Raw genomic sequence first — 17655 nt, forward strand, 5'->3', positions numbered from 1 at the left:
ATGCATGCGGATGGTAGGTGCTGTTGTGGTGTATGTACACTCGGATGATCGACTTACAAGGGTCTTAGGCAAAGCCTTCTGGAGAATGGATAAAAAGTACCTCCTATACATTGATGCATCAGAACAGAGAGACGCGCCCCTTACATCAACTGTGGCTGTACGTCTCAACACAGCAGATTACCTTGACTTTTGAACTTTCCTCTGTTTCGGTGTAGTTGCTTTCTCTTTGTCTCTTATAACTTGCTGTGTCTCTCTCTCACTCTCTCACTGTAAGGTGAAGTCTAAGAAAGAAAACAGAGAAGCAGATATAGAGTGGTGGCTTGTGTATGATGTACATACACGCGTTTCGTTTGCATGCTAGACGCCTGGGTATTTCAAAGACGAAGGAGACTCTACATGCACATCTACGCTGTTTGATGTTGCAACTACTGGCTCTCTTTCCACAGGGAGAGACTTTACTTCGATTCGCTTTTCTTATCTTCTGTCTTTTTCTTTTCTTTCGTAGCTACGTGAACCTCCTTCATTCTCAACCAGCGACACTTCAAGACTGTCCTGAGTCTGAAGCTCTACCTACAGACTGCCGGTTCGTCATCCAAGTATATGTCGTATATATGTGTATGTTTCATGTGTATAAGCGGCACCTGGATATAGATAGATAGATTAAGGATAGATAGATAGATAGAGGCCTCACTGTTGAGTAGTTGCATTTTCTTGTGTATGAATGATAATCTTTCTCCTTACTTCGGCTTATAGAAGGGTCACAGTCCGTCTATGTGGTATAACTTTCAAAGTCTTTGCCAGATGTTAGACTAGATATACGGGGTGTCATCTGGCTCAGCAAGAGCTGGTGGCGTGCTTCCTGATCCACGTCAAAGTTCCAGGAAAGCTAGTCATCCGGAAAGCTCTTGAAAGATCTCTCTCTCTCCTCTAACCTCTCCATAATGGGCGCTCTGCCTCGAGGTGTATTTTTTGTATCTTTGAATATGTGAATACGTCTATGTATATATGTATTCATGTGTATAGCTCTTGATAAAGCACATTCGACCGTGCAGCTGTGTATACATCTTTTCTTTCTCTGTCGTTTCTGTAGACAGATCTACACAAGGAGAGTGAGAAGAGAGAGAAATAGAATTTACATCGCTGGACGGTCGATGGTGTTGATATGACTGCATGAAGAATGAATGAACAGTCTTGTTGCCATATAGGATCTCCCCTGTATCTACACTTCATATACATAGAGAGAGAGAGGAAAAAAAAGTCGGAGTACTCTGCTCTTCTCTTCCGGTTGGATCAACCTTTCACAGCTTCACAGAAACACGCGTAGAAGAAAGAGTGACTTTTTCATTTAACCTAGCTTCGTTACCAGTTCATGACGTGCATGCCGTCTGGATGTTTCTTTCAGATTCCGCCCTGATATTCTCCTTTTACGAGAAGGACGTTTAGAGGAAGCCCAAGCATGGCAGATGGAGCTTGAGAGAAGAAGCCGAAGAGATAGGTAGGAGAAGGGACAGGGACGATAAGGTAGATAGATGTGAGTGGAGTCTGTCCTCTTCACATTCTTTTCTAGCTTTCTTCTGCGGTTTTTTCATTCACCCCAATGCCGAAGAAGTGCGTCGTGTAACGGAAAGGTGGTGAGGGGGTGTAGAGGGGACGAGGCTTCTTCTCTCTATACCTACCTTTTTCTTCAATATGTCGTTACATTAGTACACATACATTCATCTTTCTGCAGACCACCCACTATGTGTGTATGTATGTACATGTACGTATGGATGTAGATGTATATATGTATGCATCTATAGAGATGTTCGTATGTATATGTGTGTATATAGATGTATGTATGTATGCATGTATCTATGTGTATGTATGTAGCTGAGTAGCTCTGGATTTTTGCACCTATGCTTTGTCAAGCATGATAAGTCACTCTCCACGGAAAACCTTCCCTCGTATTTTCACCGATGACTTCATGTCCAATACAAAGTCTTGATGTAGATGCAGAGTCATTCGACTTCTGTAGTTTCAGGAACTGAATAAAGAGATGAAATGGGATCTTGACGGCTTGGTAGGTGAATCTGTAGTCTTCTGCCTGTCTTTGCTCCTCTTCTTTCCTCAGAGCTCTTCGGGCTAACTATCTCGCCCTGCAAGAAACTGTGGATATCACACAACTGGAGGCGACAAGCAGAGCACCTCCCCCTGCAGTTCCAAAGTATACTTCGCCTATGTAAAGGGGATTTATATGTCACTCGGATCGTATTCCTTCTTTGCTGGTCTCTTCTTCTCCTCCTTGGATCTTCTTCAGAAAGACAGCGAATTGCTTTTCTCCTTTTTGACTGGCCCAAGTCACATCGTTATCATTCAACGCTATCTACCAATGCCCTCCTATGTATCTCTGACGATTGCGACCGGTCTTGAATACTCCTGGACTGGTAGCAGGAGATCTTTCTTTCTTCGTCAGTTCTCGCCGAAGCGAAATGAGAGAGATGGATGTGTAGATGTTTATCTCGCTTCTGTTAGCAGGATATTACAGACGGTCGTCTGTGTCTATGGGAGAGAGCGTGTATATACATACATTCATATACCAGTTCATCTCTCCACTCTAGAGATGCGTCGCGTCTATCATACAATGAATTCTTTTTATCTGTGAGTAAATACGGATTTTGCTTATATACAGTATATATGCACTGTGTATGGACGTCCTTCTCTCTTGGCACATTGTGTACAGGCGGATGTGTCTGGACGTGGAAGTCTAATCTATATTGACGATGGATATATATATATATATATACCTAAATACATATATATATATATATATGCCTTGCGTGTGAGGCGAGAAGCGGGAGGAAAGACCAGAGAGTGAATGCAGATTTCAGCCGTACTGATCTGTTTATCTATCTCTATATATAGAGATAGAGATATAGATATAGGCAGTTTGGTGCCATATGTGATGATGCCTACCTATAGATATAAACACGATTTCTAGACTTCAAGGACGTCTTTACGGGAGAAGAAAGAAATTGCCTGGACGAAAGAGTGGCCCGAGCTAACGAGGGAATAACATAAAAGCGTATGTGTACCCTCTCGTTGGGATTCTTTTTATTTGCGCCCGTCTTCTATAAAAGAATTAAAGAAAGTTTTTGCTTTCTTTATTCTAAACAATGGCGTTCATTTCAAGGGATGAGAGATAAGGTCGAGGATGAAGAGGCAAAATTACTAGATCCTCTTCAACCTGTCTATCTCTCTCTCTCTCTTTGTTTGCACTGCCTCAACATCCAAGTCATTCTCTGTGGAACTTTCCTGACCCTCGTCGTCATACTTTTGAATAGTTCCTTCCTTGTACTCTCTAAAGCACGAAGGCGATGTGTTCGCACTGTCATCTAGAAAAGGAAAAGAAGTTAAAACGTCATTCAGTCTCAGGAAAGTGGTCGAAACAACGCCAAGGAACCGGGAAGAAAAGAGAACCAGTGAGAAGCGTTGCTAAGGAAGTGGCTGTTCAGCCGGAAAGCGTCACCAGGGGTAGGTAGAGCTGTGTAGAAGTCAGCTAGTCCGGCAGGCGTGTGCGCATGCAACAGAAAGAGGCGGCTCGGTTTCTCCGGTAAAAGCCGTTCTCGTTACCTTTTGCTTAGACGGGAGCTTTCCTTCAATGACGATGGACGGTACGTGTGGAGATGCCGGGATATGCAGGAGATTGGGAGAAGACGATTGAAAAAACAGCTGCGTCCGTACCTAGTTTGAGGCGACTGTAATTGGAGGTAAAGTAGAGGAGACTTGTGTACATGCAGGAGACTTTCATCGTCACGGCTACCTTTGTGTCTTCACACTTCACAGCGGCTGAAGTAATAGTCTAGCACACCGTTGGAACTGCCAGGTAAAGTAAGGAATGATTTGTTTCGAAGGTGTTCGGCGAGAATCACTTTTCCTCAAGCACAGCCAGGAAATTCTTTGAGAGAGCCGATGACACGGTAGCTGGTGCTTTCTCCCTTACCAACAGAATCAGCACAGTCCTTCGAAGCTAAAGTCTCTTTGAGAGTAAGCACACCCAGTCGTCCAAGTAAGGTGGACTGGAAAGAAACCAAGCAATAGTGAATCGTGCGTACAAAAAATGAAGACAGCTGGATCCCAGCCAAAAACATGGAAGAGAATCGTCGCACGATTTTCTTATCGTGCTTCCCTACAAAACTGGATATATCAAACTCCAGTGTGAAGCCGGGGAATACTGTTAATCGTGCCAACCAGAAGAAGGTTACAAATCACCCTGTGTCGGTCCGCAAACTGGAGCCCAGTTACTCGGACACTACGGGAAAGAGAAGTTTTCTGGGATTCTTTTGTGTGCTAGAGTTCGAAGCGACCTATCATGTCCCTCTACGGCCTGGGAGGGTCAACTCGTTCAAACGAAAGATACTGCAGGAAACAAAAAGCCTGATGTACAAACTCCGGCATTTCAGTCAGTTACGATCATTTATAGAAGGGGTGTCATCCTTGCTGTGGAGTAACAATACCCCTGAGGAAGTCTAGAAGTGTTACGCGAAAGAACCTATACTGCCATGAGAACACAACCAACTATGAAGGAAAACTCTTTGAAGGGACGAGCGACAAGAAGAGCCGCGCTGGAACCCAGGTAACCACTAGGCAGCAGCAAAGAAAGCACTGACTACACCCGCCGGGGAGCCGCATCTTCCAAAGGAGCTTCTCTTTCGCTCTCAGTCCGAGAGCCAGAGTGTATCTGCCTCCCACGTGTCCGAGAAGCAGTAAGGCCAAGGCTCTGAAGGCGCACCGCAGAACTCCCTGAGCCTATCAGTACTATGTAGGTGCCCACAGAGACACGTCCCCGTGCAACCGTCTGTCGTGAGTTGGCTTTCTCGTGTCCGCCGAATCCGTCGCCGTCGAGTCCTAGAACCAGACAGTAGCGGTCCGAAAAGAGAATCGGCTCGGCCGCTAATTTCAGGAACTCTAGAGAGTTCAGGCGAATAAGGTCTCTGGCGACGACTCCCCGCCTGACAGAGATCAGCCGGTACGCCGACATTGCGGATCGGAGGTGTTCGCACTGCTATAGCCCTGAAGCCGGGTCGTGATGACAGAACTCTCTGCTGCCCTAACTACGAGCCACTTCTTAACATCATTCGGAAGCTATCTTCAACGGTGTTCTTTCTCGACTGCGTAAGTCACGTCAGTCCCCTTGTGTAGGTGACAACCGAGCGATCATTGGTAACGAAAAAACGATTCTTCGGTTATGTTTTTGTAACGTTTCTTAACAGATCAAACACCAGCCATCACTGACAGGTCACCACACAACAACATTGCAATGGTCTCATCATCTGTGCTAAACTTCTCCTTTTTGAGACACAAGGTGTGGTTGTGCACAACAGTATGCCCTGCCGAACCAATTCAACTTTACGGTTGAACCCGAGATCCAGGCGGACCACCAGTATACGACCGAAAATAGATTTCGAAGCTCGGGGCACCAGAGTCTTTCATAGAGCAAGGTGTGGACGAGTATCCTGCATGCGAAAGATGCGTAATTTTCCTTTGGATCACTGCGAAGATTATTCGCCTCTGCCGGGTTACTACGAAGAGGCTGATGGAAGACGCAAATAGTATGAGATACATGGGAACCAATGCCCCCCTGGCCCTGTGCAACAGAATGCCTATAGTGAGTGTACGGACTGCAGGATATAAAGCGTCGCTGTGTTTCTAGCCCGTTTTTCCTTGTCTCCGCGCATCTGTACACGAACAGGTCAAACGAATCTTTACACCCTTCTCTTTACCACACAATAGCTATTGAACGAAGTACAGAAAACTCACGGGTAGCGTCAGGGTCCTTCCTCTTTAATATGGATCCTACGCCATCGACCAGGGGCAATATTTACTGTTTTCTTCCTGTCTAGATTTGTGAGGGCACACGAGACAGTGTAGCTATCTACGCGCGCACTGGAAACCACTGTGCGTGGTATACCCTCTGCCGTGATGCAAACCAACTAGACCCCCATCATCCTTGCCTTCCCGTGAGACAACAGAGAGAGAAAAGAACAAGACGAGACAGACAGAGGCAGGCAGAGACAGGCAAGAGCACTAATGAAACTGAGCCGCACAAGATGCTGATCGCTGTAGAGAGAGAGAATGAGAAAGGCTTCCAACAAATCTTCGTTAAACTACTAAGAAAAGAGCCTTCTACAAGTCACTACGGGTAAGTTGGTGTATGTTCAGAGTACCACACAACCGAGCATTCATTCAGGCCGTATCATCAATGTAGCCAATGTGTATAGAAAGGAGCATGAGTCGACTGTAACTCTGTTTCTCTGAGAATATGGGTAAAGGAAATGAAAGAAAAGAAAAGATACTTCCTTTTCTATTGCAAATACGTATATATGGCTTTCTTATGACTTGGCTGAGAAAGTTGAAGTCGATTCTTCTTCCTTTGCTAGCATTGTCATAGATTCTTGTCGGTCTTCTATCTTTGTTTCAAAAGACGCCTCGCTTCGAGTTTCGGAATCGCAAGAGGTCTATTTCATCTCTTTTCCGAGAAGCGCTTGAAGAGAGATTTTACAGATAGGGAGTTTTCTGAAAGATCCGACTAGTAGGAAGTGAGTGTCTTCTGATAAAGTGTTTTTCTTCTTGTCTTTCTCAGTCTCCCATGACACTACGGCTGCCTCCGAGACAGACGGGCAACTGGGAGGGACTGTCAATGATCAACGCGCAAGCACACCACACACAACTATCGATGAGAACGCCTTAGTAGTCTCAATACGGGTGGGGTGTACATACGCGCAGCCGTTTGTGATATGCTCCACAAATCTGTCTACGAAAACACATATAGAAGTCTGTCTGGTACCATAGACCTTGCCCTCATGAATGATGTATTGCACGCGACTCTGTGCATGTAGGCGGTGCAGGAAGGAAACGCGTCCAAGTGGTTTCTTAGGCATAGGCTGCGTCCAGGAAGCCGATCGCTTACATCCCGACCCGCTCTTGATTCTTCTCTCAACCATCAGATATGTGACTGAACGAGTAAACTCCCCTTATACGCGTTGCTACCGCCTTTGATACGGGTATCTATTTTTTACTCGTCGACGGCACAAGACAGTCCATGGGTATCGAGTGTCTTGCACGCACTCCTCCCCCCCGACATTCTTTGGTGACAGCGTGCGAAACGAATGTCTCGTGTATAGTAAGGAGAAGAAGAGAAAGAACTGTTATCTCTACCGTATATCCAGTCAAGAAGGAGATGATCTACGGAGACTCATCGTACTTCTTACGTCACAGCATCAGCTATTCGGATAGTACATCACGAGGGCTCTTTACCCTTGTCGACATATCTATTATAGGTACACACATAACCACTATTTTTCCCGCGTCTTCTTGCATACCCGCATGTAGCTTTATATCACCTGTACACGTATACAGGATTCTCGGTGAAGTGAGCCGGTTCACTATAGGCCGCCATGTATATTTTGGCGTTCTACATGAAGACAGACAACCCGTGAGAAATCAGGTAAGCCCCTGAGGAGCTTCCGACTCATAGTACTTCATATGTATATATGATGTACGACGCTATACAAGAAGCTGTCTACAATTCATCCGATCAAAGGTACACAGACTTACGAGAGATCCACCGCTTGACAACCCCGCCGTTGTCAAGATGAAAGATGTGACCTCCCCCTGTCACTCCTCTTTGCAGAACCCAGTCAGTAGCCTTGGAAAGAATCTCGAACTCAGTCACCTATCGAGTCCGCACAAGCACATCCCTCTCTTCATCGTTCAAGAAGACTGGAGGGAGATTGACGAGTTTACATGTATGTGGCTGTTGGGTCATGCACAGGCGACAATAGAACTGAATGCAAAAATAGCTCCACACTGATCGATGGATAGAGATATTCAGAGAGACACATATGGAGGTGTAAAATGGAAAGCGAGAAGATCGGATGGCAGACAGAGGCACACACGCCACTATAACAGATGGACAGACAAACTACTACTTGTTGATCGATTTACAGATACAGATAGAGACACAAAAGTAGATAGATAGATATATAGATAGACGGAGGTACCTGCGTGAAGAGAGATGGAAACGGATCTAGTCAGGCTGACAGATATAAAGAGAAGTAGGGAGATATGTCTTTTAGACCGAGATAGGAACTTATGTCTAGAGAAAGACAGATGCACGGACGGTAACGGAGAAAGAGAAAGGTGGGCTCACCCCCACCGCATGAGAAGTGTGTATCTAGGTTTCCCTGAAGACCCTAGACAGAGAGTGAGAAGTAGAGGCTACGAGAAGGAGTGAAGAGAAGAAAGAGCGGCCGGCTTTAGAAAGAGATCTTACCGGGTAGATAAGATTCGCAAGAATTTCTCTGTGATCGAAGAGCAGGAAGTTCACGATTCTCCGATGCAATGCCTTCAGAATTTGTAAGAGAGATGAAGAAGAAAGAGAAGTTGCTGATGTAGGCATCTTGCGTGAAACGCATGCAGCAACTAGATATCCTAAGCCATTTGGCAGCTGAACAAGATTATCAGGAATGAAGGGAAGATTCTCCGACCACTCTTCCACTTGACCTAGAGAAAGAAAGACAACCGAAGAGACAAAAGGATAGACACACCAGAAAGAATGTACTTTGCAATCTTCCTCCCTCTTCTCCCCCATAGGACTGATTCGCGGACGGAGAGGATACACACACCTACTGGCTTATACATATGTATATATGCATATATATACATATATATATATACATATGGATGTGTACATATATTCTTAGTCTAGATAGATGTATATATATACCTACAGAAATAGAAGTTAGTAAATTGCAGCAAGTCTGATATGGATCTAGAAACGAGGGTATCCGAGTCTGCTTTACCTTTACGTTTACAGGATGAAGAAAAGGGCTCTACGCCTGTACGTAGACCTGGAAGTCATGCTACAGGAGCCTAATGGTCTGCACGTTTTTGAATTCCATGGTGTTCCTTCTCTNNNAGAGAAGGAACACCATGGAATTCTCTCTCTTGACTAGAGAAAAGAAATAGAAAGGAAGGAGAGGTGCTTTTTACCTCTTCGCGGCCCAGAGATGAAAACTTTCTTGATGCTACGGCGATTTGTTTCAACCATAAGGAGAGCATCACGATCCGGGGAAGGCGCGAGACCGTTAGGAAAACCAAGTTGATCGAGTAGCACAACAGGAGGCTTCCGGTCTTTTCTGCAGAAAAAGAGAGAAAAAGACGATAGGAGATTCATGTCAACAGAAGGCATCTAAGGTGTTTTATGAAGACTTCCTTCACACTGTGGTTCCTCAGGTGTACATACACCGTACCACCAACAACAACGGCACAGTAAACAACGTATACGTCGTTTTCATCCCCAGCAGTTTACAGGCGGACATACAGACACTCTCCTATCTATCTCAGATTAGCCGCACAAACAAGCTTATGTTTTAGAAGCAACGCTGTGCCCATTTGAAGAGAAGGAAAGATGACCAAAGCCTCAGGAAGATCATTTCTTTCTTTCACTCATTCTTTCTCTCTCTCTTTCTTTCATTCTTTCTTTCTTCGAAAGCATACGAGTAGGCATCCTCCGGAGGCAGCCTCGACTAGAAAGGAAAAGCGAGGAAGTTTTTGCTACCACTCACGCACAGCAGGATGACAGGGCGAATCCACCGGGAGACAAAGCACGACTGAAGGGGGGATGGAACAACACGAAAGAAGAAGAAGAAGAAGGACGTGAAAACAAATCGAGACATACCCGGTAAGATCAAGCTCAATGAGGCGACCCGTGGGAGTAGGTTCTAATGCAATTCGCCCTTGCTGCAAAGGAAATAAACAGCGACAAACAAGAAGGAAATCAGAGTGCTGAGATAGCTGCTAAGCGGAAGAGAGCGGGTAGGACCGATCCTGTGTGTATACACCGGGAAAAGAAAGGCATGCAATGAAGGCTGACGACGTGTAGTATCACTCTTACGAGAATGTCCTTTTCCTGTCACGGATACTGGAGAATACGATGAGAGACAGAGAGATAATGAGATAGATTTTAGGCAGGGAAATGTAAGAAGCCTGTCTGTAAGAGTACGATTGAGCTATGGTTTTCTATACATAGCACGATGGTGTAGAGCTTCATCTAGAGGTATCCTTTTGAAGAGACTTGAAAGGTTTACACGCGGATACGAAGTCCATCGGAAAGGAAAGAAGCCCTATCGCCTTCACACGTAGAGAAGTAGATCCCAGCTCTGTATGAACTCCCATAAGTGTTTTCCGCAGAACAGCTCGAATGGAAACACACATACATATCTTCTCCTTCCTTGCATCTACATGGAATATGTAAGAGCAAGCAACACCATCTCTCTCTCTATATATATGTATATATGGCTTTATACCTATACATGACATTCTTCAACCCATCTCTTCCGCCAGAGTGCCGTGACGTGCGAACACCCAGGGACTCCTCCTCTCCCCCCTCGTATGTCTAAGAGAAGTTACTCGAAGTCGTATTTCTGGTTGCATGCTCAACTCGACCTATATAGAAGACACAGACGCAGACGAATGAGGGAAAAAAGACGTTTCTTCTCACGAGAAATCCGACCTCGCGTAAGAAAGAGAGAGAGAGATGAGAAGTCGCCTGCCTCGTCTTGACTCACTGTGCCAAAGTTGTTTGTAGCGGAGGAGTCCGTTAGGTAAAGCTTCGAGGGAGAGGGGTTATCTGAAGTTGTCTTATGGCTTCCGTCACTGATCATTAATAGAGAGTTAGGAAAGAATAGAGGCCTCTCATTCACCTCTGAGAGAACAAGGTCAAATGCGGTTTTGGAGGGGAATTTAGAGGGCTGAGTAGATGAAGAGATTCGAAGTATACCCCTGAAGACATCCGCAACATAAAGGTCTTTTCCTTTATGGTCTTTGCCTGATGGTGTAGATACACCAGAAGCGAATTGAAGACCTAATGGACGAGAGCAGAATTGACCATCTCCCAAGATATCTCGCATCTTCTGCTTTTCTTTACTCTCTGAGAGACTACAGCCTCCTTTCTCCTGACAATTTGAACCTGTACAAGCACGTGGCCAGAGTGGGAACGAGAGACAAAAAGGTTAATAATAGAAAAGAGAAGAAGGTCCAGGACAGGAATTGCCTGAGGCCCTGCATGCGAATACATCATTGACGCCCTCCCCAGATACAGAGACAGGGAACTAAAGCTTTCTATCTACATGTATGTTGTATCTAGTGGATAGATGGGCATATATGAAGTCAGGCCTTGTGTGTTGAAACACGTATAGAAAGTGATATCCGTTGAGTAGTATTAGATAAAGAGGACTTTCCTTCTTTCTTGGAGCGTCCCTAGTTGTACACATACAGACGGGCAATAGACTCGTTGAATGGGTGTAGGTGTATATACACTCGGGGCCTCTTGATGTACACTGAAGACGGTATATCATACCCCCAGCCAGACAACCACCCACCATACTTAGACAACTGTACATCTGAAGGAGCGGACAAGGCGCCAGAGCCCACCAGAAATGTAGATAAAGATTCTTGTCGAAGACTTGCTTTGCCTTAGGATTGCTTACCTAAGCAAGCAACAACTTCATAGGCATCGTCGCTAATCAGCTTGACAATTCTGCCTGAGAGAAAAAGGAAAAATCAAGCGTAAGAGCCACAGGCGAAATGTCATACAGCATGCTGTCTCCACCAACTCCTCCAAACTGTTCTGTGAGATGCTGACCCACTAAGAGAAGAAGAGTAACGCCGCTCAGCTAAACAACTGCTTGGACAGGTCTCTACCTGTCTATCTATCTATCTATCAATCTATCTAATCTTCAGATAAACCTACCTTCCTCAGCAGCACAGAAGGGGCGCTAACAGAAAAAAACACCTACGTGGGAGAAGATCGATGCCCTCGATTGTCGTCTGTTGTATGGCTGTGTCTATGGAGGGCGGATGTCCATACGTAAGTACACGCCTGCCCCCCCCCTGCAAAAACACGTCTGTCTACATAGCTGGTGCTCCATATATCCAGGCATCCCTACTACATCGATTCCCCCATCTATTTTGTATATCTTAGTCCTGAGCACATTTAACAACAAACACTTCACGCTCAGCCAAGTATTTTATAGTGAGGGATACACACCTCGATAGAGGGACATGACTAGTTAGCAATTTTCATGAAGAATCGCAGAAAAGAATTCGAGACCTTTTCTCCTACACAGAACTGGCCTATACTTCATCTCTGTCCGACCACCGTGTTTCCATGGATAGAAAGCTCCTTCTTATCAACGTGTGTAACTTGCCTGACTTCCCTTTCAAAGAAAGAATCTTTATGAGCCGCGATCATCCATCCTTTCTCTTTTCCGTCCTTACCATCTATCAATCCCGTATAGACGCCTCCCCCCCTGGGATCTTCGAGAAACGCTTCTGCACCCTGTAGTTTGACAGCGCAACTAGTGTCGATACACGTGAAAGTCGTCGAATACATCAGAACAGAGATATATTCAACAGGTATGTGTGCTTATACGTATGTCTAGACATATACACACATGCAGTTATAGTAAGAATGGATATGCCCTTAGTAACAGCTTCGGATGAGAAGAAGAAAGAACAGAAAACCTAGTAGCCTAGACGCAATTAACACCATCGATAGCGGACACAGCAACGCATAGAGAAGTTTTATATGCACGTATGTATTTGCATGTATACATATACATACGCTCTATGGAATTCTGATACACGCGAGTGTATAGAAAGGACACAACGGAGTGTGTGTTCGCAAAGAACACCAACAGTCTACCAAGGTGAAAGAAACTAACGAGGAACCATCCTCACAATATACTTGGATATTCCTAATAGATAGTCTTTACGACTCACGGCCCCGAGAATGGGGGAGACCACTCTAGTATGATAGAGGAAGGTCAGGGCACAGAAAACACTGTCACAGCCATTTTATGCAGTTCGCTTTTCTGTCTAAAAAATCATAGGGCCTCCTTGCCTGCGCTTGCGAATGAAAATAGAGATGTACTTACCCACAGTGAGGGAAGCATATAGGAACCTCCAGGTCTTCACCAAAACATAGACTCGCATAGAGCTGTACTTACACACACATCTACATACACCCACGGCAGCGGCTGGCGACACAGGGACCGCTCATCTCTGATGAAGTGACTCGGGGTGTTTCTTCAAAGAACCACTTGAGGGGACCGACCCCTCCCTCAGGGTTATGAAAGGAGAGAATAAGCGGCCAGACAATTCACGCCCTACATCCTTGGAGCCTACCAAAAATCGAGACAGGGTATCAGAATTCATCGTGAAATTTCGAGTCCATCGGACACAGCTTGACTTCCATGGCGTCACGATACTAAGAAATAAGCGCCACAAAAAATGAAAAAAAGTGTCCAAAACTTTACCTGGACAGTTCCGTCATACTCAAGAATTTTGACGTCCTGCGGCTTCACCGCAACACGTAAACCCAACCATTTTGCTGCCTCCCTTGAGTCGTCAATGTGCTTGTAGATGGACTCAAAGACTCGCTTCCGCCCTGATCCACCATAAAGAAAGATGTCCACTATCGCTGCTACCGCGACAGGCAGCAGAAATGTGATGAACTTCATGATCTCACAATATTCTAAGTGCGGGAGCAAACGGACGCCAGAGAAAGCGAACGAGGCCCGTCCCCGCTATCCTAGTCGAAGAATAATGCAAGCACATTCCCTCGTTCACTAGAAAAAATCGCTTGCTGGTGGCCGGTGCACAATCGAGTAAGTGGCGAGAGACACCAAAAGACCTTGCATCGCCCAGTGAGTTGCACGGACCAACTAAAAGTTCTGTCTGCATGTGCATTGAGTCCGCCGAATTTGCGTACTCAGCGTTGTGTGTCTGCAGAGTGCCTGAAACCAGCAGAGGTGCGTAGAGATTCTCTCATCTGCGTTACTTCCTTCTGAACTCCCCAGGCAACCACTCTGCTGAGAAAGCAGCTGGGATAAACTCAAAAGAAGCAAGCTGGGCAATCCTACACACACTCATTCGACGAACAACACCTGACTTGTTGAGTGCGCGAGTCGGGTGTCCGGAACCATTTACGTACCAATTCCGGAACAACTGCAAGTTCCTTAGGAGAGCCCCCCCCCCCCCCCNNCAGAAAGATAAGCACCCTTGGCCTAGCACATGTAAACAGTTGCCGCCAGATCAGCTGTGCAACATCTGACTGTTCACATGGCCGCGGGCAATGAAGGGCGTGCCTACAATCCTCCGATGAATCTGTGAATTGATCCACGGACCGCCAGACCGACCGTTCGAAGAATACAATTGCCATGTCTCCAGAACAGCGGGAGAAAACTCATATGGAGGCCCCCGATATAGAGCTGGCGTAACGCTGGAGAGTGAAGAGACATCCGGAGACGTGCCCGTAGGATAATAGCCTCGCAGGGCGACACAGGGGGCATTCCCCGTACGCGCTCTTCCCTTTGTGTATCATCATCGGAAAGATTACGCTATGTTGCAATCCTGTGATAATTTAGTCGCTTCTAGTGGCCGGAGGCGTACTCCAGAGACCAGCCACTGTAGAGAGCGAAGAAGGGCACGACATCTGCAAATCGGCCGCCCTTCGATTTGCACGTGCGCTGCGCCGCCTCCTCAGCTTAGGGACCACTGATGTTGTTAGCTCGTGTCGGGCGCCTTTCACCGTGCAAGAACGAAAACTCCCGGTGCACAGGGGCCCTTCCACGTAAACGACAGCACCACTCTTAGAAGGCAGCAAGCAGTAGAACCCGAAGACACACATCGGACTTTAAAGCGCGCATCAACACCATCCGCACGTCCCAACCGCGGGATCCTGTTTCACATGACAGTATCGCCGCTTGATTAGCTTGGCGCAACTTCCGCAATGACCTTCTTTGGGACAGAGCCCCTCAAAAGAAGGAGACGGGTTATCAGCTCGTCCATCCTGTCATCCCAACAAGCGAATCTCTCCAACTCTCTGCAGGCGTTCTCCCTCGCCTTCCAAAGCCCACCATGGAATACCGTTAACAATGCAGAGACTGGAGAGCTCACCTGTTGGAAACGCCTTGTGGCGTGCCGCATTAGGTTATCTAGTTGCTTCTTGTGTAGTGCAGCTGCGATTATATCAGTCCAGAGGAAAAAGCCGCTGCAAAAAAAGCCACACGTACCTAGCTCCGCACGTTTTTCGGTGAACACAGCTGAGGTTTTCGCAGCCCGTTGCTCGATCTCCTGCAAGAGGGGACAGTGCTCAGTGCCGCGGTGCCTCCTCTTATGCCGCCCTACTTTGAGTCTTGCGTCCTGCTCCCGGAAGAAAGATTGGAGGCTGGTCTTCCGTGATCTGATGCTGCTCACGTGGACAGCCAGTTTCTCCGTAGCGGTTTTATGGCGATCCTTCAAAGCTTGTGTTGTACGCAACACGTGCCTCTTTAGGTGCTTGCGCTTCTCCTTTACAAACTCGATAGTGTCTTCATACAGTGAGTCCACGGCTTTCTGGAACCGCTCCTCTTTCTGTTTTTGTGCTTCCTGAAACCTATACTCCCGAACCTGCTCTCCGCACAAACGGGTTGCGCATGCGGCTCTGCTTACCTCTTCTGCACCAACTGCAGAAAAGCTTGCATTTCACTCGTGTCACATTTCTCAATGAAATGATCCAAATTCCCGAGTGGTTCCATCGCGGAACTAAGTTAATCGGGAAAGGCAAGCTTGTTTTCGATAGGGTAGTATCGCGTCAGATATAACTCCCTGCAACAGTGTTGATTCACCAGTCCGGATCACCAACACGAAGTGTACAGACAGCGCGACACTCTGAACGGCATTTTTCGCGCGTTCTAATCGGTTCCCATATACAGGCACATCGACAGCAGCCGCCGCGCAGAGCCTCCCGGTACTGCAACAATCTCCCAATTCGTTTAAGTTCGCTCGCTCATTCACTTAGACGCTCAGACCCCTGAGGATTTCCTCCAGGAACACTACCCCGGCACCGCCCATCAACCCCCATCACCCCCAGACTCCCTTCGCGTCTTTGCCCCGAAAGTCACTTGCTGTCTCGCAGCGCCTCGCCCTAGAACCTGCTGTGCCCCCCTGTGGCGCACCTGAACCGCTAGCGTCATGAACACCCGCAGGCACAGAGGAAACTCAACCCAGCGTCTCCGAGACACTACGGACGGGGAACTACATCACTGCACGTCTATCTTCTTTTTCGTGGGTTCAGTATCGCTCTTCAACCCTACAGACACCTGAAGAACACCTTGCTCCATAGTGGCTTTAATGGTGTCTTCGGCAACATTGGCCGGCAGCTGAAACTTTCTGCAGAAAAACCCGAAGGAACGTTCTTTGATGAGGCTCTTGCCCTCCGCTCCGAATGCCGCCTTCTCATCCGTCCTCGCCCTTTCACCTGGACAGACAACACACACGCACCTCGATTGCGCGTCTCGTCGACCCGCTCGAGAGCTCCGCACACAACCCTACCACGAGTCCGCCGGGACTGTAGCCTGATCCAGAACACACGCAACCCTGCAGAACCGCATCGTACCTGAGATGGCGATGCCACCGTTGTCAAACTCGATCTCAACATCCTTCTTCTCGAACCCAGGCAGGTCGAAGAAAAGAACCAGTTTGTTACCTGCGTCGTCGTAGTACGCGTCTACCCGGGGCCTGAACGAGATCTTGTTGCAAATCTCGGCACTACCTGGGCCCACTTCAAAGAGAGAGTTCGGCGCGGCTACCATCGTGGTGCCGCCCACGACCGGATACCAGTAGCCGCCCTGAAGGACGAACACATGACACCGTACCCTGCCCTGACTTCCATTTCCCCNNGGTACAAAAGAAATCCTGTCAAACCCTTACCGTCGTACAGTACACAACGTTTGAGCCCTCGGCAGGCTTCCCGTGAGGCATGCGGGAGTCCAGATATTTCTTCACGTCATCCCAAGTCGCCTGAGCGGAACACAACACAAGGGTGACGCGAATTCACGCAACCCGCAAAGGAGCGCTGCACGGCGTGCCAATGGTGAGCGACGTACTTGGCCAGACTCGATGATGTGTTTGGTCCTCGGGTCGTCCATGATTTGCTTGCCCTGGTCCTCCAAGTAACGTTTCATATCCTCGAACGTGAAGGAAGATGAGTGTGCGGGAGCCCCTGACGTGGTTCCCGACGTGTGGATAGCGTAGGAAGTCGACGTGACAGGTACCGACCGGACAGTATATGTCGTTGTCCTCGTCGTTGTCGTTGTGCCGCCGGGGATTGTTGTAACGCATTGCGTTACTCCAGGAGACACAAGTCGCGGGCTCTCATTTTTCTGCGATTCCGCCATGATGTCAGCACTAGAGAAGACCCAATCAAATAAACGCAACGTAAAGCTCGTCCAGAAAAAGCAACTGCAGAACCTTCGCGAGGAAATGAGTGAGACGGCCAGACCTGGTACGCCCTCCACGCCAGTGGGACGCGGCTTAGCGAGCTGTCTTATACTAGGGGGGGCTTTCCGGGTCCCGCGCGTGCGTCGCGTTTGTGGCCCCCGCTGCACCGAGAAGAACGGAGGACTTATGCAGCACTGCCGTGCGACAGAGTAGGTCCGTGCTACGACTGCAGCCTCGATGCATTCAAGTAGGGTGAACCGCGGTACGGAAGACAACGGAAGCACGCGCGCTGGTCATAAACCTTGACCTATTCCTCTTCCTGACAATTCCCCGGCTCCCCTGGGTGGGTCA

General features: G+C 47.5%; 3 protein-coding genes across 3 annotated transcripts in view; 1 reads left to right on the plus strand and 2 right to left on the minus strand.

Annotated features, from left to right (window-relative positions):
- Positions 1-2765, plus strand: part of CSUI_003654 (phosphatidylinositol transfer protein) — a 15057-nt gene extending 12292 nt beyond the window's left edge. The window contains exons 13-15 of the mRNA XM_068063850.1: positions 506-583; positions 1403-1495; positions 2111-2765. Coding sequence (XP_067924162.1) covers positions 506-583; positions 1403-1495; positions 2111-2222 — 283 coding nt within the window. The 3' untranslated portion in view covers positions 2223-2765. The remainder of the gene's footprint in view (positions 1-505; positions 584-1402; positions 1496-2110) is intronic.
- A 2428-nt stretch (positions 2766-5193) lies between these two features.
- Positions 5194-14460, minus strand: CSUI_003655 (strictosidine synthase subfamily). The gene is made up of 9 exons (XM_068063851.1): positions 13359-14460; positions 12319-12379; positions 11529-11582; positions 10608-11008; positions 9719-9780; positions 9031-9176; positions 8312-8541; positions 7594-7711; positions 5194-6670 (listed from the first exon to the last, which is right to left on the minus strand). The coding sequence occupies exons 1-9, from the start codon at positions 13560-13562 to the stop codon at positions 6495-6497; spliced, it is 1452 nt and encodes a 483-aa protein (XP_067924163.1). The 5' UTR covers positions 13563-14460; the 3' UTR covers positions 5194-6494.
- A 202-nt stretch (positions 14461-14662) lies between these two features.
- CSUI_003656 (heat shock protein hsp29) lies at positions 14663-17621 on the minus strand. Its single transcript, XM_068063852.1, has 5 exons — positions 16971-17621; positions 16795-16884; positions 16481-16712; positions 15232-16342; positions 14663-15094 (listed from the first exon to the last, which is right to left on the minus strand). The coding sequence occupies exons 1-4, from the start codon at positions 17259-17261 to the stop codon at positions 16125-16127; spliced, it is 831 nt and encodes a 276-aa protein (XP_067924164.1). The 5' UTR covers positions 17262-17621; the 3' UTR covers positions 14663-15094; positions 15232-16124.
- Positions 17622-17655: the final 34 nt, after the last annotated feature.

The sequence above is a fragment of the Cystoisospora suis genome (assembly GCF_002600585.1).
Source record: "Cystoisospora suis strain Wien I chromosome Unknown contig_1653, whole genome shotgun sequence".
NCBI classification, from domain to species: domain Eukaryota; phylum Apicomplexa; class Conoidasida; order Eucoccidiorida; family Sarcocystidae; genus Cystoisospora; species Cystoisospora suis.

Coding starts and splice junctions, on each gene's coding strand:
- CSUI_003656 (XM_068063852.1), bottom strand. CDS start 17,261: ATGGCGGAATCGCAGAAAAATGAGAGCCCGCGACTTGTGTCTCCTGGA. Junction 16,885..16,970: donor ACATCATCGAGTCTGGCCAA/GTACGTCGCTCA, acceptor TGTTCCGCTCAG/GCGACTTGGGATGACGTGAA. Junction 16,343..16,480: donor CGGTGGCATCGCCATCTCAG/GTACGATGCGGT, acceptor TTGTCTGTCCAG/GTGAAAGGGCGAGGACGGAT.
- CSUI_003655 (XM_068063851.1), bottom strand. CDS start 13,562: ATGAAGTTCATCACATTTCTGCTGCCTGTCGCGGTAGCAGCGATAGTG. Junction 11,009..11,528: donor TGAAGTTGTTGCTTGCTTAG/GTAAGCAATCCT, acceptor GTGCTTGTACAG/GTTCAAATTGTCAGGAGAAA. Junction 7,712..8,311: donor TTGCGAATCTTATCTACCCG/GTAAGATCTCTT, acceptor CGGACTCGATAG/GTGACTGAGTTCGAGATTCT.